General features: G+C 42.0%; 1 protein-coding gene across 10 annotated transcripts in view; it reads left to right on the plus strand.

Moving 5' to 3' along the window:
- Positions 1–21,959, plus strand: part of cep170aa (centrosomal protein 170Aa) — a 190,719-nt gene that overhangs the window by 156,261 nt on the left and 12,499 nt on the right. For all 10 annotated transcript variants that reach the window (XM_070889228.1, XM_070889224.1, XM_070889226.1 and 7 more), the window contains 3 exons: positions 1,590–1,754; positions 4,367–4,455; positions 20,453–20,546. In XM_070889228.1, the coding sequence (XP_070745329.1) occupies positions 1,590–1,754; positions 4,367–4,455; positions 20,453–20,546 (348 nt within the window). The remainder of the gene's footprint in view (positions 1–1,589; positions 1,755–4,366; positions 4,456–20,452; positions 20,547–21,959) is intronic.

A 21,959-nucleotide genomic window follows, 5' to 3' on the forward strand; every position in this document is an offset into this window, starting at 1 on the left:
TTTTGAGTAATATTTATCTATAATGGTGCTTAAAAAATAGTGCCCTTTCACATTGAAAATTTTGCATAATAAATTACAGATTGCAGTGATACATCAACTTTATATACTTTAAATTTTGGTATTCATGCTGCATATTCCCAATTCTGATGATGACTATTTGGGGTCCTAGCCTATTTGTCCTAGTTTAGCATTTGTAGTGCTACATGCAGTTTTTTTTTAGGGAGATGGGAAAGAATGCAAAATCAGATTCTAACCATTGAGGTTGGAATGTGCCCTTGTATTCTTGCAGATAACCTTATTCTGCAAACAAGTTATATTCAAAACCATAAAAATTGCTAATCTTGAACTATTGATTTTAAATCATGCTTTGCACCTCCAAGTACTTTAACATTCTGTGGTTTGCATTTGGATTTCTGATAGAATTCCAGAATAAAATACAGGAGCAGATGTCTTGGTGTGCATATATACTGTCACTTGGTCTGTGCACTATGTTGCTTTCCAGGTGTAATCTTGGATAGCTGTTAAAGTGGAGACTCCATTGCTCAATAGTGTTACATTTATTTATACAAGTGTTGTGACCCACTAATGGCGTGTTCACACAAGCTACTGTCTGGACTGATTACTCATTCTGCTAAATTATATGATTATAAACTGGACACATTACTTGATGTATACTTTCCAAAAAAAAACCTCATACCATTAAGACTGCATAACTTGTCGTATTTGGGGATTTTTTGACAATTCTTTCCACAGAAGTAATTTGGAAAAAATGAGACTTACTTTTAATATTGGCTGTTTAAAGCAGTTTTTTTTGCTCATGGAAAACTGGTCATATAGCACTGCAATTTATATCGCCATATATAACAAAAATCAATCCTTTTTCAGTTTGGGTGGTATATTTTGCACTTGACTGTCTAAATATAGTGAAACATGTGCTAAGCAATCATTGGTCAGCTGGCCAAAATAAAATATCTTTCCATAACTCGGCGTCAATTCACTTTTTTTGATGAGTAGACATTTGAATTTATGCCCATTTAAGTTTGCTGAACTATTTGAATATGAAGGTTTAATTTTATTATATTTATGGTTTAAAAACAAAATTCTGAATGTAATTATCCGTAGTCCTTAAATGAATGTTCAGTGCATGTTTCACAGCTGCGGTTAAATGGAAAAGTTTGAAGGACCAGAAAATTAATCCTGCTATCCACTTAAATTGGTGTCCGTTTTGCTTAATAAAGAGTTTGGACTTCTGAAACAGGAGTGTTGTCTCACCTTTATCTCTAGAGTCAGACATTGTTGCTGACTAAATGCAGGGCAGCTGATTCGTGGTTTGAGGGGGGGGAGTGAGGGGAGGAGAAGAGGTGGGGTGGCAGGATTGGGTATAGAATCCTTCAGACTTTTTGGTGCAAAATATAAACCCAATATAAATTTACATGGTGTCTTTAAACTAGAAGAATCGGTTTTAGATGCTTTGGCTCCAGAAACATGTCTGCATTCGGTTAGCTAGTGAAATGCAGACTAATGTGTACCTTTTTTCAAATAAAAGGAGCTGCAATAACCTTTATCTTATACATTTTTTCCCTGATCAGTTGGTTGATCGTGTATTTGATGAAAGTTTGAACTTTAGAAAAATCCCTCCAGTACCATGTATAAAACCAACAGCTGGAAATGGCAGACCGAGTGATCCCAGATCTCGAATTTTAGAAGTTGCTGAGCAGGCTGCTACAAAGAGGAAGGCGTGGAGTAGGGACGAAGTAAGAATTGCAGCAATTGATCTTGGTTAAAATGGAATTTGAAAGTAGTGAAGTTATGTTAACCTTGTATGGGACCCTGGTCAAGCTGCACTTGGAGTACTGTGTACAGTTCTGGTCTCCATGCTATAAAAAGGACATATAAGCACTGGAGAAAGTGTAAAACCTTTTTTACAAGGATGGTACCAGAACTGATAGATTCTAGCTATCGGGAAAGATTGAATAGGTGGGGGCTTTTTCTTTAGAAAAGGGAAGAGATAGCGGTGAATGGGTTCGACAGGGTAGATATGGAGAGAATGTTTCCACTTGTGGGAGAATCCAAAGCTAAGGACCTTAAATACAAGATAGTTATTAATGAATCCAATGGGGAAAAATGGAGAAATTTCTTCACTCCGAGTTGTTAGAATGTGAAAGTTGCTACCACAGGAAGTGGTTGAGGCAAATAGCTTTGATGCTTCCAAAAGGAAACTAAACAAGTGCATTAGAAAATGGAATAGAAAGATATGCTGAAAAGCTGAGATGAGGCAGATGAAATGGGAGGAAACTCGTGTGGAGTATAAACATCAGCACAGACCAGTTGGGCCGAATGGCCTGTTTCTGTGCTGTATATTCTATGTAAGACTATATAGGGTTAGACTTTCCCGAAAGCCGCTCACCGCCCGATTGCCGCCCAGAAACACCCTAACATTCTGCAACTAACGCTGGTGAAAATTTCCATAATAAAGGTAAAAAAATATCACCTGACGAGAAAATTGATCTTGCACCAAGATTCTCGGCGGTTAAAGGCGAAACTAGGTAAAACAGGCGGTTCTTACCGGAATGGACGGTAAGTACTTAAAAATTTAGTCCGAGGCTGGGATTAGGCCTAGAGAGGGGAGGAAACTCAAATATTTTTTCAATTAAACAAAAAATAAAAAGTTATAAAACATTTTCAAGACACTTTTTAACGTAATCGCCATTATAGAATGTTTAAAATAATTATTAAAAACCTTTAACTTACCTTTCTTTGCAGGCTACTCGCCTACCGCCCTGTTTCAGGCAGTTTTTTGGGGGCGATTTCCTCGGCGGTGCGTATGGGTCCCCGTTGAGGCAAAACTTAGATCCTGGCGGTTTTCTCGGCGGTACACGCAGATGCATGTGGGTAGTTTGCTCCCTGGCGGTATTTTCAAAATGTGGGCAGAACTTTGTTATAAATAAATAAAATAAAGAGGAAACTTTCGTCGAATGGTTTTTCATCAAAAAAACAGCTGTACCACCGAGAAAACCGCCGAAAATGAAAGCGAGCCTAGCCCTATGTAAGCATGCTCTATTAGATCATGGCTAGACTGTACCTCTACTTCATTTATCCACCTTTTCTCAATATCCCTTGATAACCTTACTTAACAAAAATCTGTTAATCTTAGTCTTGTAAATTTCAATTGATACAGCATCCGCTGTTTTTTGGCAGAGTTCCAGATGTTCACTACACTTTGTGGGGGAAATAAATGCTTCCTTGTCCTTTTTAAATAGGAAATAAGAAAATCAGAAATTATTGCTGAAATACTGTCCTTCACAAAGACATCCTACTTCCACCTCGTAACATCACCTGCCTGTGCACCTTCCCCACTCCAACTGCAGCTGAAACCCTCATCCATACTCTTGTCACCTCCTGACCCCACTACAACTGCTCTTCTGGCCTACCCTCCACCAATGTTCCCTGTAGGCTGCACTATGTTCTGCGCGGCCTGTTTCTTATAATGCAAGATCCCTTTAAATTTTTGCGCCTGTGTGATATTTCCAATGTAAAAGCTTGTAAGTGGCCAGTGCGAGACCTTGAACATTACTGCCCTCCACCCTCTAAACTTAATCTTAACCAAAACTCTGCTGCCCATATTCTACCTCGCACCAAGTCCCACTCGCCTGTTGCCCCTGTTCTTGCTGCCGTACATTGGTTCCCGTTTCCTGTAACACTAATTTAAAATTCTCATCCTCGAGTTTAAATTTCTTCATGACCTCACAGCCAACCCCCCCCCCCCCCCAAATCTCCTGTGGCCTGCAACCCCTGAACTCATCATTCATTTAAGTGGCCTTTTGTGTACCCCCACCCCGCCTCTTGTCCCACCACTGGCGGTTGTGCCTTCGGGTGTCTAAGTGCCACACTCTTGAATTCCCTCCCTAAATCCCTCCGCCTCTCCATCTCCCTCTCATCCTTTAAGGTCCCGCTTAAAACCCACCACTTTAACCAAGTTTGTGGTCACCCCATATAATGCTTCCTCCACTGACTTAGCATTCATTTTTGGTTGAATTTCATTTTAGTGCTCTGTGAAACGCCTTGGGACATTTTAGAGGCACTATATAAATGCAAGTTGATATTTTATGGGTAAATATTAGGCATTGATTTTTATTAACCCCTGGAAGAGATCTGAGCAATCGTAGTGGGAAATGGCAGGAATGTCTTTCCATACATCTTTTGACAGTACCCTCTTGCAACAGGGCTAGTGCGATTATTCAAATGTTTTTAAATGTAATGTTTAATCTAATGTAATACATAAGTATAGCTCCAGTTGCATTTCTAATGAAATATGACCTGTATTCTGTTTCCCATATTCCTTCATTTATATGTTTTTATATTTTAGGCTGTTTTAGACAGTTTGATGCTGACCTCTGTATCCCAGCTGTCACAAAAGATAAGGCATGCAATGGAGAAAACTGCTCGAAAGATCAGGTAATGAGAGAGCTTTACATACTTTTTTTTTGTTAATGGAAGGGAGGAAGAGGGAAGAAGAGGGAAACAATCAGAGATCAGTTACACTGTACAGTTTACATTGATGAAACATGGTTTTCACTTCACATTAGCATATACTGGTGAGGTATAAATTGGCCAGATTGAATCTCGACAAGTGGTGTCTGACCACTTCAAAGAGGAAATCCTGCACCACTTTAGCTTAGCAGTGCAACCAGTGCAAAGTGGCCATTTAAAAAGTTCCTGAGTCTGGCTGGGAACTTTATTATATTTTTAGTGTTAAAGGGCAAATTGTCTTGTCAGCTAGGTCAATATTCTGGAATTTCCTATCTAATGCCATAGTGGGAGCACCATCACCACAAGGACTTCAGCGATTTGAGGAGAAGACCCACCATCGCTTTCTAATGTTTGCCATCCTTTCAACAAAGACTGTTTTTTCAAAATGTGTTTAAAATGTATTTTTCACTAACATGCTCACTTTAGTCGGAAGAACGATTTGGTTTGAAAAGGAACATTTAAATGCATGATTATTAATCAGTATTAAATCCTACTCTCTGCAAAAGCAGCTATGTTTTAATAGAGGAACCAATTTATATCGACTATGAATTGAATAAATCTGGTAATTTGTTGGCTGGCCAGAATGGTTCACAAATGTTCTTCAGAAAAAGGAACCTGCCATCCTTACATGGTATAGCCTGCACATGACCGGTCACACTCTCTGAAGTGGCTGAGTAAACCATTACTGCAGGTTCAATTTTTTTTTTTTTTTTTTTTTAAAAGTACAGACCTATTGGCAATGCCTCAAGCATCGCATCAGGGCATGGTTTAGGCACTCAGCCCAGTTGTACCTGCAAAATCCTCCTCACTAACAATCTGTGGATCGGTATCCAAGTTTAGAGAATGGGCCCAAGATTGGTCAAGCAACTTCATGCACCTCACAGAATCACATCTGTCAGCCAGCATCCCAGACTCCTCCATCTGCATCTTGTCCACCAGAAGAGAGAGCACAGTAGAATAGAGTCCAGTCAGAATGGCGCTGAAAGTCCGGGACCCCAAAAAGTCTCTTGATTTCAGGTCAGCCAAGGACACCTCCTGGTGATCACCGTGCCCAACTGACAAATCAGTACGGCTCTATATTGAATATCACTTGATGGAAGCTCTGAGGGAGGCAAGGACATAGAATGGATAGGGGATATCAATGTCAACTACCAAAAATAGCTCAGTAGCAGCACCACTGACTGAACTGTCTGAGACCTGAACTACGTAGCTTCCAGAATGGGCCTGTTTCTAAAGGGTGAGAACACCAATATGAGGAAGTAACATACTTGATCTTGTCCTCACCAGTCTACCTGTTGCAGACAAATCTGTTCATAGTAGCATTAGGGGTAACACCACTGCCCTGTCTCCTGGACAGTGAAGACATTCCATTATGTGATGTGGTACTATGCAAAATGAGACATATTAAAGACAGAACTAGCAGTGGAAAACGGGCAATTGATGAGGCTTTGTGCACCATCAGGAGCAGTAGAATTGAATACCATCACCATCTGTAGCTTAATGGCCTAGCACATCATTCATTCCTTGACCACCATCAAACTGAGACACCAACCCTGGTGCAGTTTATAGTGTAGAAAACCATGTGGAGGGCAGGACTAATGAGGAAACAACTGAGTGAAGCTGCTACACAGGCTTACCTTCATGTTAAACAAAAAATTAGACATCTATAGACTGAGCTAAGTGGTCTTGAACTAGCAAAGATCTGTAGCCTTATCATATCCAAACCTAGAAAGGTGGTGGACGAACAGGCAACAAAGAAGAGCAGGAGGCTCCACAACTACTCCATAGAAATTTACGGCACAGAAGGAGGCCATCGTGTCTGTGCCGGCCGGAAAAGTGCTATCCAGCATAATCTCTCGTTCACAGATGGACAAGTCCCCTGGCATCCTAGGGTCTTAAAAGAAGTGGCTGCAGAGATAATGGATGCATTGATTGTAATCTACCAAAATTCATGAATTCTGGAGAGGTCCCAGCGGACTGGAAAACCGCAAATGCAACATCTCTATTTAAGAACATAAGAAATAGGAACAGGAGTAGGCCATATGGCCCCTCGAGCCTGCTCTGCCATTCAATAAGATCATGGCTGATCTGATCATGGACTCTGCTCCACTTCCCTGCCCACTCCCTATAACCCCTTATCCCATTATCGTTTAAGAAACTGTCTATCTCTGTCTTAAATTTATTCAATATCGCAGCTTTCACAGCTCTGAAGCAGCAAATTCCAGATTTATAACCCTCAGAAGAAATTCCTCCTCATCTCAGTTTTAAATGGGCGGCCCCTTATTCTAAGATCATGCCCTCTAGTTCAAGCCTCATCAATTGCCCGTTTTCCACTGCTAGTTCTGTCTTTAATATGTCTCATTTTGCATAGTACCACATCACATAATGGAATGTCTTCACTGTCCAGGAGACAGGGCAGTGGTGTTACCCCTAATGCTACTATGAACAGATTTGTCTGCAACAGGTAGACTGGTAAGGACAAGATCAAGTATGTTACTTCCTCATATTGGTGTTCTCACCCTCTGAAACAGGCCCATTCTAGAAGCTATGTAGTTCAGGTCTCAGACAGTTCAGTCAGTGGTGCTGCTACTGAGCTACTTTTGGTGGTAGACATTGATATCCCCTATCCATTCTATGTCCTTGCCTCCCTCAGAGCTTCCATCAAGTGATATTCAATATGGAGCCGTACTGATTTGTCAGTCTCCCCCATCAGTGGAAACATCCACTTTGCCAAGCCCCCTCATAATCTTATACATTTCGATAAGATCACCTCTCATTCTTCTGAATTCCAATGAGTAGAAGCCCAACCTACTCAACCTTTCCTCATAAGTCAACCCCCTCATCCCCGGAATCAACCAAGTGAACCTTCTCTGAACTGCCTCCAAAGCAAGTATATCCTTTCGTAAATATGGAAACCAAAACGGCACGCAGTATTCCAGGTGTGGCCTCACCGATACCTTTACAGCTGTAGACTGCCCTACTTTTACACTCCATCCCCTTTGCAATAAAGGCCAAGATACCATTGGCCTTCCTGATCACTTGCTGTACCTGCATACTATCCTTTTGCATTTCATGCACAAGTACCCCCAGATCCCGCTGTACTGCGGCACTTTGCAATCTTTCTCCATTTAAATAATAACTTGCTCTTTGATTTTTTTTCTGCCAAACTGCATGACCCCACACCTTCCCAAATTATACTCCATCTGCCAAATTTTTGCTCACTCACTTAGCCTGTCTATGTCCTTTTGCAGATTTTTTGTGTCCTCACACATTGCTTTTACTCCCATCTTTGTATCGTCAGCAAACTTGGCTACATTACACTCAGTCCCTTCTTCCAAGTTGTTGATGTAAATTGTAAACAGTTGGGGTCCCAGCACTGATCCCTGCGGCACCCCACTAAGAAAGGAGGGAGACAGAAAGCAGGAAACTATAGACCAGTTAGCATTGGGAAAATGCTGGAGTCCATCATTAAGGAAGTAGAAACATAGAAAATAGGTGCAGGAGTAGGCCATTCGGCCCTTCGAGCCTGCACCACCATTCAATAAGATCATGGCTGATCATTCACCTCAGTACCCCTTTCCTGCTTTCTCTCCATACTCCTTGATCCCTTTAGCTGTAAGGGCCATATCTAACTCCCTCTTGAATATATCCAATGAACTGGCCTCAACAACTCTCTGCGGTAGGGAATTCCACACGTTAACAACTCTGAGTGAAGAAGTTTCTCCTCATCTCGTTCCTAAATGGCTTACCCCTTATCCTTAGACTATATCCCTTGGTTCTGGACTTCCCCAACACCAAACATTCTTCCTGCATCTAACCTGTCCAGTCCCATCAGAATTTTATATGTTTCTATGAGATCCTCTCATCCTTCTAAACTCCAGTGAATACAGGCCCAGTCGATCCAGTTTCTCCTCATATGTCAGTCCTGCCGTCCCGGAAATCAGTCTGGTGAACCTTCGCTGCAATCCCTCAATAGCAAGAAAGTCCTTCCTCAGATTAGGAGACCAAAACTGAACACACTATTCCAGGTGAGGCCTCACCAAGGCGCCCTGTACAACTGCAGTAAGACCTCCCTGCTCTTATACTCAAATCCCCTAGCTATGAAGAACAACATACCATTTGCCGCCTTCACTGCCTGCCGTACCTGCATGCAAGCTTTCAATGACTGTACCATGACACCCAGGTCTTGTTGCACCTCCCCTTTTCCTAATCTGCCATTCAGATAATATTCTGCCTTTGTGTTTTTGCCACCAAAGTGGATAACCTCACATTTATCCACATTATACTGCATCTGCCACTCGTTTGCCCACTCACCTAACCTGTCCAAGTCACCCTGCAGCCTTTTAGCGTCCTGCTCACACCGCCACCCAGCTTAGTGTCATCTGCAAACTTGGAGATATTACACTCAATTCCCTCATCCAAATCATTAATGTATATTGTAAATAGCTGGGGTCCCAGCACTGAGCCCTGCGGCACCCCACTAGTCACTGCCTGCCATTCTGAAAAGGACCCGTTTATCCCAACTCTCTGCTTCCTGTCTGCCAACCAGTTCTCTATCCACGTCAGTACATTACCCCCAATACCATGTGCTTTGATTTTGCACACCAATCTCTTGTGTGGGACCTTGTCAAAAGCCTTTTGAAAGTTCAAATACACCACATCCACTGGTTCTCCATTGTCCACTCTACCAGTTACATCCTTAAAATTCTAGAAGATTTGTCAAGCAGGATTTCCTTTTCATAAATCCATGCAGATCCCATCACTGTTTTCCAAATGTGCTGCGATTTCATCTTTAATAATTGATTCCAACATTTTCCCAACTGCTGATGTCAGGCTAGCCGGTCTATATTTACCTGCCTTCTTTCTCCCTTACTTTTTAAAAAGTGGTGTTACATTAGCTACCTTCCAGTCCATAGGAACCGATCCAGAGTCGATAGGTTGTTGGAAAATGATCACCAATGCATCCGCTATTTCTAGGGCTACTTAAGTACTCTGGGATGCAGACTATCCGGCCCTGGGGATTTATCGGCCTTCAATCCCATCAATTTCCCTAACACAATTTCCCACCTAATAAGGATTTCCTTCAGTTCCTCCTCACTAGACCCATGGTCCCTTAGTATATCCGGAAGTTTATTTGTGTATTTGTGTCTTCCTTTGTGAAGACCGAACCAAAGTATTTGTTTAACTGGTCTGCCATTTCTTTGATCCCCATTATAAATTCACCTGAATCCGACTGTAAGGGTACTACGTTTGTCTTCACTAATCTTTTTCTCTTCACATATCATCTATAGAAGCTTTTGCAGTCAGTTTTTATGTTCCCAGCAAGCTTCCTCTCATACTCTCTTTTCCCCTCCTAATTAAACCCTTTGTCCGCCTCTGCTGTATTATAAAATTTTCCCAGTCCTCAGGTTTGCTGCTTTTTCTGGCCAATTTATATGCCTCTTCCTTGGATTTAACACTATCCTTAATTTCCCTTGTTAGTCACGGTTGAGCTATCTTCCCCGTTTTATTTTTACTCCAGACAGGGATGTACAATTGTTGAAGTTCATCCATGTGATCTTTAAATGTTTGCCATTGCCTATCCACCGTCAACCCTTTAAGTATCACTTGCCAGTCTATTCTAACCAATTCATGTCTCATATCATCGAAGTTACCTTTCCTTAAGTTCAGGACCCTAGTCTCTGAATTAACTGTGTCACTCTCCATCTTGATAAAGAATTCTACCATATTATGGTCACTCTTCCCAAGGGGCCTCGCATAACAAGATTGCTAATTAGTCCTTTCTCATTACACATCATCCAGTCCAGGATGACCAGCCCTCTAGTTGGCTCCTTGACATATTGGTCTAGAAAACCATCCCTAATACACTCCAGGAAATCTTCCTCCACTGCATTGCTACCAATTTGGTTAGCCCAATCAATATGTAGATTAAAGTCGCCCATGATGACTGCTGTACCTTTATTGCATGCATCCCTAATTTCTTGTTTGATGCTGTCCCCAACCTCACTATTACTGTTTCGTGGTCTGTACACAACTCCCACTAGCGTTTTCTGCCCTTTGGTATTCCGTAGCTCCACCCGTACAGATTCCACATCATCCAAGCTAATGTCCTTCCTTACTATTGCATTAATTTCCTCTTTAACCAGCAACGTCACCCCACCTCCTTTTCCTTTCTGTCTATCCTTCCTAAATGTTGAATACCTCTGGCTGTTGAGTTCCCAGTCTTGGTCACCCTGGAGCCATGTCTCTGTGATGCCAATTACATCATATCTGTTATACTTGCATTGGAGGCAGTTCAGAGAAGGTTTATGACGTTGATTCCCAAGATGAAGGGGTTGTCATATGAAGAAACGTTGAGCAGGTTGGGCCTATACTCCTTGGAGTTTAGAAGAATGAGAGATGATATTGAAACACAAGATTCTGAAGGGGTTTGACAGGGTAGATGCAGAGAGGATGTTCCCCTCATGAGGGAATCTAGAACTCGGAGGCATAGTTTCAGAATAAGGGGTCGCCCATTTAAAACCAAAATGAGGAGGAGTTTCTTTTCTCGGTCGTAAATCTGTGGAATTCTCTGCCCCAGAGAGCTGTGGAGGCTGGGTCTTTGAATATATTTAAGGTGGAGATAGACAGATTTTTGAATGATAAGGGAGTCGAGGGTTATGGAGAGCAAGCAGGGAAGTGGAGTTAAGGCCAAGATCATATCAGCCATGATCATATTGAATAGTGGAGCAAGCTCGAGGGGCCAAATGCCCTGCTCCTGCTCCTATTTCTTATGGCCCCTCAAAAAATTCAGTCAAGATAGTCAGATATGACATACGCTTGACAAATCCATGCCTTGATTAATCTCTGCCTTTCTAAATGATGATCTATCCTATCCTCAGAATTTTTCAAATAATTTTCCCACCACTGAAGTTAGCTTGACTAACTTGTAATTACTCGGTCTGTCCCTTTCCCCCTTTTTAAAACAAAGGTACAACGTTAGCAGACCTCCAGCCCTCTGGTAGCCAGAGAGGATTGGAAAGTGATGGTCAGAGTCTCTGCTACTTCATCTGAACCTGGGGATTTATTTTTTAAAAAGGCTTGCATTTATATAGTGCCTTTCATGACCATGGGACATAGAAACATAGAAACATAGAAAATAGGTGCAGGAGCAGGCCATTCAGCCCTTCTAGCCTGCACCGCCATTCAATGAGTTCATGGCTGAACATGAAACTTCAGTACCCCCTTCCTGCTTTCTCGCCATAACCCTTGATCCCCCGAGTAGTAAGGACTTCATCTAACTCCCTTTTGAATATATTTAGTGAATTGGCCTCAACTACTTTCTGTGGTAGAGAATTCCACAGGTTCACCACTCTCTGGGTGAAGAAGTTTCTCCTCATCTCGGTCCTAAATGGCTTACCCCTTATCCTCAGACTGTGACCCCTGGTTCTGGACTTCCCCAACATTGGGAACATTCTTTCTGCATCTAACCTGTCTAAACCCGTCAGAATTTTAAACGTTTCTATGAGGTCCCCTCTCATTCTTCTGAACTCCAGTGAATACAATCCCAATTGATCCAATCTTTCTTGATAGGTCAGTCCCGCCATCCCAGGAATCAGTCTGGTGAACCTTCGCTGCACTCCCTCAATAGCAAGAATGTCCTTCCTCAAGTTAGGAGACCAAAACTGTACACAATACTCCAGGTGTGGCCTCACCAAGGCCCTGTACAACTGTAGCAACACCTCCCTGCCCCTGTATTCAAATCCCCTCGCTATGAAGGCCAACATGCCATTTGCTTTCTTAACCGCCTGCTGTACCTGCATGCCAACCTTCAATGACTGATGTACCATGACACCCAGGTCTCGTTGCACCTTCCCTTTTCCTAATCTGTCACCATTCAGATAATAGTCTGTCTCTCTGTTTTTACCACCAAAGTGGATAACCTCACATTTATCCACATTATACTTCATCTGCCATGCATTTGCCCACTCCCCTAACCTATCCAAGTCACTCTGCAGCCTAATAGCATCCTCCTCGCAGCTCACACTGCCACCCAACTTAGTATCATCCGCAAATTTGGAGATACTGCATTTAATCCCCTCGTCTAAATCATTAATGTACAATGTAAACAGCTGGGGCCCCAGCACAGAACCTTGCGGCACTCCACTAGTCACTGCCTGCCATTCTGAAAAGTACCCGTTTACTCCTACTCTTTGCTTCCTGTCTGACAACCAGTTCTCAATCCACGTCAGCACACTACCCCCAATCCCATGTGCTTTAACTTTGCACATTAATCTCTTGTGTGGGACCTTGTCGAAAGCCTTCTGAAAGTCCAAATATACCACATCAACTGGTTCTCCCTTGTCCACTTTACTGGAAACATCCTCAAAAAATTCCAGAAGATTTGTCAAGCATGATTTCCCTTTCACAAATCCATGCTGACTTGGACCTATCATGTCACCATTTTCCAGATGCACTGCTATGACATCCTTAATAATTGATTCCATCACTTTACCCACTACTGAGGTCAGGCTGACCGGTCTATAATTCCCTGTTTTCTCTCTCCCTCCTTTTTTAAAAAGTGGGGTTACATTGGCTACCCTCCACTCCATAGGAACTGATCCAGAGTCAATGGAATGTTGGAAAATGACTGTCAATGCATCCGCTATTTCCAAGGCCACCTCCTTAAGTACTCTAGGATGCAGTCCATCAGGCCCTGGGGATTTATCGGCCTTCAATCCCATCAATTTCCCCAACACAATTTCCCGACTAATAAAGATTTCCCTCAGTTCCTCTTCCTTACTAGACCCTCTGACCCCTTTTATATCCGGAAGGTTGTTTGTATCCTCCTTAGTGAATACCGAACCAAAGTACTTGTTCAATTGATCCGCCATTTCTTTGTTCCCCGTTATGACTTCCCCTGATTCTGACTGCAGGGGACCTACGTTTGTCTTCACCAACCTTTTTCTCTTTACATACCTATAGAAACTTTTGCAATCCGCCTTAATGTTCCCTGCAAGCTTCTTCTCGTACTCCATTTTCCCTGTCCTAATCAAACCCTTTGTCCTCCTCTGCTGAGTTCTAAATTTCTCCCAGTCCCCAGGTTCGCTGCTATTTCTGGCCAATTTGTATGCCACTTCCTTGGCTTTAATACTATCCCTGATTTCCCTAGATAGCCACGGTTGAGCCACCTTCCCCTTTTTATTTTTACGCCAGACAGGAATGTACAATTGTTGTACTTCATCCATGCGGTCTCTAAATGTCTGCCATTGCCCATCCACAGTCAACCCCCTAAGTATCATTCGCCAATCTATCCTAGCCAATTCACGCCTCATACCTTCAAAGTTACCCTTCTTTAAGTTCTGGACCATGGTCTCTGAAATTACTGTTTCATTCTCCATCCTAATGCAGAATTCCACCATATTATGGTCACTCTTCCCCAAGGGGCCTCGCACAATGAGATTGCTAATTAATCCTCTCTCATTACACAACACCCAGTCTAAGATGGCCTCCCCCCTAGTTGGTTCCTCAACATATTGGTCTAGAAAACCATCCCTTATGCACTCCAGGAAATCCTCCTCCACCGTATTGCTTCCAGTTTGGCTAGCCCAATCTATGTGCATATTAAAGTCACCCATTATAACTGCTGCACCTTTATTGCATGCACCCCTAATTTCCTGTTTGATGCCCTCCCCAACATCCCTATTACTGTTTGGAGGTCTGTACACAACTCCTACTAACGTTTTTTGCCCTTTGGTGTTCTGCAGCTCTACCCATATAGATTCCACATCATCCAAGCTAATGTCTTTCCTAACTATTGCATTAATCTCCTCTTTAACCAGCAATGCTACCCCACCTCCTTTTCCTTTTATTCTATCCTTCCTGAATGTTGAATACCCCTGAATGTTGAGTTCCCAGCCCTGATCATCTTGGAGCCACGTCTCCGTAATCCCAATCACATCATATTTGTTAACATCTATTTGCACAATTAATTCATCCACCTTATTGCGGATACTCCTTGCATTAAGACACAAAGCCTTCAGGCTTGTTTTATTAACACCCTTTGTCCTTTTAGAATTTTGCTGTACAGTGGCCCTTTTTGTTCTTTGCCTTGGGTTTCTCTGCCCTCCACTTTTCCTCATCTCCTTTCTGTCTTTTGCTTTTGGCTCCTTTTTGTTTCCCTCTGTCTCCCTGCATTGGTTCCCATCCCCGCTTTACAGTCAATGAAGTACTTTTTGAAGTGTAGTCACTTGTAATGTAGGAAATGCGGCAGCCAAATTGTGCACAGTAAGCTCTGCCAAATAGCAATGTGATAATGACCAGAATCTGTTTTTTAGTGACATTGATTGAGGGATAAATATTTGAAGTGATTATGTATACAAACATTTTCGTGTCCTTCTGCCCATGCGTGCTCAATCAGGTCGCGCATGTACAGTACGCAGTGAGGCCGAACCATGTTGCGGAGCATGGGGCTGCTGCCCAAGCCTGAGCCTGCTACTGGGGCTTTTGGGTTTTCTCCAGGACTTTAGTCTAGAATATTGCTCTGATTATCTACACAAACATTTTTGCAGCCTTCTGGGAGATGGAGAGGAAATTGAAAGAGAGAGAGGGATGGGGTGGGAGAGCGGCGAAGGGGGGCCGAGAGAGAGAGAAGGGGGGCGGAGAGTGAGAGAGACTGGGGCAGAGAGAGTGTGTGTGTAGGGGGAGAGCGAGAGTGTGAGTGGAGGAGAGTGAACGAGAGGGGTAAAACGGATCACATTCTTCCAACCCCATCCCCTTTATACCCACACCACGTTCTCCCTCTCCTCCCCCTACACTTGTTAGGGCGAAGGGAGTGGGGATGGAATTTGGGCAGGGCGAGAAGGTACGGAACCCGGGGTGGGAGGTCGAAGGTCAGGAACCAGCGGGGGGCGAAGAGGTGAAGAAGGTCAACAACTTGAGCAGGGGGGAGAAAGTCAGGAAGCTGGGGTGAGGGAGAGGTCGGCAGGAACTGGGGTGGGGGTGAAGAAGGTCAGGAAGCTGGGGTGGGGGTGAAGAAGGTCAGGAACTGGGGTGGGGGTGAAGAAGGTCAGGAACTTGGTCCAGGTGGTTGGGGGGGGCAGGGGGGAGAAAGGTCTGGCACTTGGGTGTGGGGGTGGGAGAAGGTCTTGACCCATGAGAGTGAGCCCCGTCTGTTCCAAGTGAGCTCAGTTCTGTTGAGTCGGCAGTCAGAATGGCTCGAATTACACTTTGAAAAGTCACTGATTATGTAGGCAGGGCGGTTCTAATTACACATTCCAGAGAAACTGCTGGGTGTGTCTGGTCCCCTTGGAGGATAAGTCAAGGGGACCCAATCAGAGCTTTCGATGTTGCAAACTAACACGTCCATAAATATTGGCCAGGATAAATAATGAGACAAATTATCTATTTGAAAGATGCTAAACATAATATTTCCTCTCACTGTTTATCTCTCAATATTTCTCACTCCTCCTTTAACTACAATGTTGCTCTTTTGTCATACCGACGTCTACCGCCGCAACACACAGCTTATCTTTTTGATCTCTTAATAGGCCCTACTTTTGGTTTAGTTATTCTCTCGCTCTTTATGTACTTATAAAGATCTTTGGATTTTCCTTGATTTTACTTGCCTATTTTTTTTCCTGCCCTCTTTGCTTTCTTCTTTTCCATTTTAATTTCACCCTCGCACGTTTTACACTCCTAGACTTTCTGCAGTATTTAGCTCTCGGTATCGGCTTCCCTTTTTTGCTTCATCCTACCCTGTATATACCTTGACATCCAGGGGATTCTAGATTTGGGACTCTCTCTCCCTTTTTCTTTGTGGCAACATATTTGCTCTGAACACTCTAACTCCTCCGTGAATACCTCCCACTGCTCTGACACTGATTTATTTTGAAGTAACTGTTTCCAGTCCACTTTTACTCAATCACCTTCCAGCTTTGTAAAATTGGCCTTTCCCCAACTTTTACTCCTGGTCTGATCTACCTTTATCCTTTTCCACAACTATGCTAAATCTAACTGAATTATGATCATTACCACCAAAATGCTCCCCCATTAATATCCCTGCCACCTGCTCAGCTTTACTCCCTAAAACCAAGTCCAGAACTGCCCCCTCCCTTGTTGGGCTTGCTACGTACTGGCTAAAAAATTTCTTCTGAATGCATTTTAAGAATACTGCACCATCTATACCTTTTATACTGATTCTATAATATAATACAGTTAATATTAGGGTAGTGGAAATCCCCTACTGTTGCTGTCCTATTAGTTTTGCACTTCTCAGAAGTTTGACTGCATATTTGCTCTTCTATCTCCCTCTGTCTATTTGGGGGTCTACAGTAATTCCTCCTGTGTCCCCATCACCATAGATACGAGCGTCTTGTCAATTTGCCTCACTCCATGTGACATTAAAAAGTGGCTGAATTCACTAGACATAGGAAATGCTGTGAGCCCTGACAACATCCCAGCTGTAGTGTTGAAGATCTGTGTACCAGAGCTAGCTGCTCCCTGTAGACAAACTATTTCGGTACTGGCATCTACCTGACGAGGACATGGCCTATCCACAAAATACAGAATAAATCTAATCCAGCCAATTGCTGCCCTATCAACCATCTCCCAATCGTCAATAAGCCCAAGAATGCAACTTGTGCATTGGTGTGAGCAATATTTTGTTGGCCAGTTGTTGGTACCCCATGGTATTTAAAATGTAAAAAAAACAGAAAATGCTGGAAATCTCAGCGGGTCAGGCAGCATCTGTGGAAAGAAAAGCAGAGTTAACATTTTGGGTCGATGACTGCTGGCAGCTGGTCATCATTATTCCGCCATTCACACCCTATCTCGACTAATCTTTTTCTAACTCCTGGTATCATTTGAATTTGGCCCATCACCCCTTCTGTCTCCAATCTCTCCTGCCTTCCACCCTATCACAGATCTTCACTTTTGTTCTTCCCCTCCCCCTTTCAGTGCTTCTCAAGAATCTTTTCGAACACTAGCCAGTTCTGATGAAGGGTCGTTGACCCGAAACGCTAACTCTGCTTTTCTTTCCACAGATGCTGCCTGACCCGCTGAGATTTACAGCATTTTCTGTTTTTATTTCAGATTCCAGCATCCGCAGTATTTTGCTTTTGTATTAGTATTTAAAATGGAAATAGTTTTCAGGAGAAGAAAGTGTTTGCTTTGTTCAGTTAATTTAGAGAATTGATTTGAAGGGCTGCTGCAGCAGCTCAGATTAGCATGATTGATTTCCAAATCAATTCTAACAGATTTGCACCACCTTGAGCTTGCACAGAATCATAAATCCTCTACTGCTGAGGAAATATGAGCCAGTAAAGTGGTTTTGCCAGTGTGTGTAAAATGCAACTACGCAGGTGGAGAAATCTGTTGGAACAAAGCAATGTTTCTCCTTTAGAAACTAGTATTTTACAACACTATATAGCTTATTTACAATTTCCAGATTATTCTGAGAAGCACCTCCTATTCAGTAGTTTTTTTCTGTACTAGTTTTATTTTGTTAGGATGTACCATTCATTATAATTACAAATGCAGGCCTCCTTTCTACTTACCTGACCCATTTGTAGCAAGCCTCAATCTCTCTGCCCAATCTGCCCTTTAAACTTTCTAGCCACCTTATTTCAGGTCTCAGCCTATCCATCCCCGTGCACATATTTGTGATCCCTAGTAGTTTAGATCTGATCTTGAGCCTACAATTTTGGTCCACTGTAAATCAGTGGTTTTGTTCCATATTACAAAGCATTAAACAGCATATCATCTGGCTCGCCATAATCAGTGTCTTGGTAGATACTTAGAGTAAATTTTGCAATGTGAAGCCTTACACAACTAGAGCACAGATTGGAGAATCGAGCACCGATCTCTCAATTTATGGTGCTTCCAATTTTCTGGTGATTAATTTAGGTGCTGACAATAGCACTCTTATCAATCGAGGCTCCATACCAGGTGCATCGTTTTGCAAACAACCACAATAACTTCTATTTATATAGCGCCTTTAACATAGTAAAATGTCCCATGGCGCTTCACAGGAGCGTTATCGGAAAAAAATTGATAATTTTAAAACCTTGGCCTATAATGAAATTTTGATCTAACATCAGTAGGATTAGTTTTGGATTGCTCGAGCAAAGAACTGGCACAGACTGGATGGTAGTATGATCTGTGCTGTAAACATCTATGCTGTAAACATCTATGGTTCTGATTATAAACTGATATTGTACAAAAGGGCAAATATTCTTATGCACCCCACAGATGTCACTAATGGTCTTTGCATTATAAATTTCAGTATGGAATATTAAATGAAGTAACATAGAAACATAGAAAGTAGTTGCAGGAGTAGGCCATTCGGCCCTTCGAGTCTGCACCACCATTCAATATGATGGCTGATCATGCAACTTCAGTACCCCATTCCTGCTTTCTCTCCATACCCCTTGATCCCTTTAGCCGTAAGGGCCACATCTAACTCCCTTTTGAATATATCTAACGAACTGGCCGCAACAACTTTCTGCGGTAGAGAATTCCACAGGTTAACAACTCTGAGTGAAGAAGTTTCTCCTCATCTCGGTCCTAAATAGCTTACCCCTTATCCTTACACTATGACCCCTTGGTTCTGGACTTCCCCACCATCGGGAACATGATCTTGCAGCTAGCAGAGAATGGTTTTGATCCATTGACCTCTGGGTTATGGGCCCAGCACGCTTCCGCTGCGCCACTCTGCTCAGCTCTGGATAACTATTTGTGTGATGTTCAAAAAAAAAATGTAATAATGTTGTAATGATATGATGATTGTGCATAAGATCTATTAAGCAAGTTTATTATAAGAGCAAGAATAGGCTATAACTTAATAATGCATTCAACCTGGCCTAATGTGCAATTATTTATTCGTCAACCCTCCCATTGTTCATAGAATTGTGAAAAGCTCTGGCATCAAAGTCTCCAGAGCACCAAATAGTGGAGTTCCATTTATTTCTGTTGAACTGAGCTAGGTAGATAAACAGTTTCAATAATGGCTAATGGATTGCAATAGAACTTATCTTGTGTAACTGAAAGATCCGACAGGTATGAGTTTGTCTGTTTATATATTGGGTTCTCAAGTTGCAAAGCAATTACAGCAGAATATCCAATATGAAAACACTTTAAACAATTTACTCCTCAGTATCTATATAATTAACAGGGTACCATTTTCCATAGTGTATGCCTCTCAGACATCATACCTGAAAATGTGGCTGTGGAAGCATTGATCCTCAGAAGTATCACATAAATAGGACAAAAAAAATCATTATTGGCTCAGACAGATAAGAACACTTCTAATCAACAGCGAGCAAGCACGGCTAAACCACCCAACCAAATTACTCATTTCAGCCGCCATTTTCCTACTTCATTCAAAATTGTGTATAACAGTAACATTTTTAACATAACCAGCATATTTTTTTTAATTAACAATTCTGAAAAAAATCACTGCTCATCACATCGATCATTTAATGTTAAACCTATCTGCAGCATCTTTATGCTATCTCAACCTTTCTGGCTGGCTTTAGTTGGAAATGTCACCAAGACCTTGCTTACTGAATATTTCTAATTTCTGTGAGCAAATTGTCATGGGGGTGGGGGGCACTGTGAAAACACGTTGCATGATCAGGCAGAAAATTATTACCTGATGAAGTGCAAGGGTTGGGCTAACAAAAAATATTTTATGTAGTTTATGTCATTAAATAAACATTCTGAACTAACAGTGCTGTTTGAGATGATGTTTTGTGTTACTCTGGAGGAATATTTGAGGCACTTGATGCTGATCCACAAATACAAAGTGGTAAGTCCGAAGGGAAAAATATACTTTATGATCTCAAGTAAATGAGAACACACAGGAAAAATTCATTGTTAATTTTTTCTTCTACTTTTTGTACTTGCAGTGACTCTAGTGAAATTTTACACTTTCCGTTTGTAGGATTTTGTTTAAGAATGAAGAGAGAAACTGGGAAGAAATTGAAAACAAAATGCGATCCGAGAGTGAAGTTCCTATTTTGAAAACGTCAAATAAGGTGGGGAAGATGTTTCACCACTTTGGTGTACGTGATAATTGCTTGTTTGTTAGTTTGTAACCCTATGTGCATGCACGATTGTTGGGGAGCAAGTTTAATGCTAGAAATTGGTATGTTTTGTGCCTGTTTTTCGGATATAAAGTATACCAGTGTATCAGTGGGCCGGCATGTGCCCGATTTGCGCAGACATTGGTCCCACTGCTGAACTTAAATATGTAAGTTAGTGGCCTAACACCAGTTAACGGTTGCCATTCAGAAATTAATCAGCAATGAACAGGCTAGTGGTCATGCATATCCCGTTCTGGATTCTTTAGCGGCAGGAGTCTCGATCGCCCCGTAGCCTGTTCCAATCCATATATTTTTTGTTTCCACTGCTATTTCACCAGGCAAGCGCAGTAACTCTGATTTTCAGTGATTAGCAATGAGTAATGATTGGGTAAGTAACTATTGGAATTCAAACAACTTGGTGTACAAGAACAAAGCTGGAGTGGTTTATGGCTGTGCTCTGCATCCCACTAGTAATGAATATCTCTTGCTAAGCTCTGCCTTTTAAGCAGCCTTGAACAAGACTTGAGAATTGAGGTTACAGAAGATCCATGGTTTTGATAGTTGTTCATATTCACAGCAGATGAGTTGGAGCAGAGTCTCTGGTTTATTATTTATTATTATTATTATTATTATTTTGGAATTACATTGTGATAAGAACACGAACACTTATTCACCCTATGAAGCCATTTCCTAATGGATTCCATCCTATTAATTTAGTTTCCTGAGGAAAAGTTCTGGAAAATGATCGGGTAGATCTCCATTATATCTTAGAATATGCTTGATTTGCTTTTAAATTCTTGCTGACTATTCCTTGTGATCCCTCTGCTGTTCAGATTAATAACATTCTGTCATACTTGAGTGTATTCCCTACATAAATATTAATTGATATTTTGTTCTCACAGTAGAACATGGCAGATATAAGGTTTTTCAGGTATAATTACATGTTTCAAGATTTTAAAAGCAAATGATTAACCAGAAATTAATAGTTTACCCTAAATGGCTCAGGCTGTTTGTGTTTTGACTCTCTTTTTCTCTCTCTCTCCCACTCATTTGTGTGTTCTCATTCTTTCATCTTTTCCTTTCGTTCTATTTCTCTCCTCTCTCTCTCTCTCTCTCTCTCTCTCTCTCTCTCCTCTCTCTCTCTCTCTTTCTCTCTCTCTCTCTCTCTCTCTCTCTCTCTATGTTCACATTTTTCCCCTCTTTCACTTCCTCCCCCTGCCCTCCCCCCTCTTTTTGCTGTCTTTTCCTAGTCTATTTTCTTCACAGTTGTGTATTGGGATACTCATGGTTGAACATAGATTAGAATCAACAAGCAGTGAGAGCAGCAAAGGTGCAGAGATGGATAGGGACTTGCTCAGGCATCAG

Source organism: Pristiophorus japonicus, chromosome 9 (assembly GCF_044704955.1).
Source record: "Pristiophorus japonicus isolate sPriJap1 chromosome 9, sPriJap1.hap1, whole genome shotgun sequence".
In the NCBI taxonomy this organism is placed as follows: Eukaryota; Metazoa; Chordata; class Chondrichthyes; family Pristiophoridae; genus Pristiophorus; species Pristiophorus japonicus.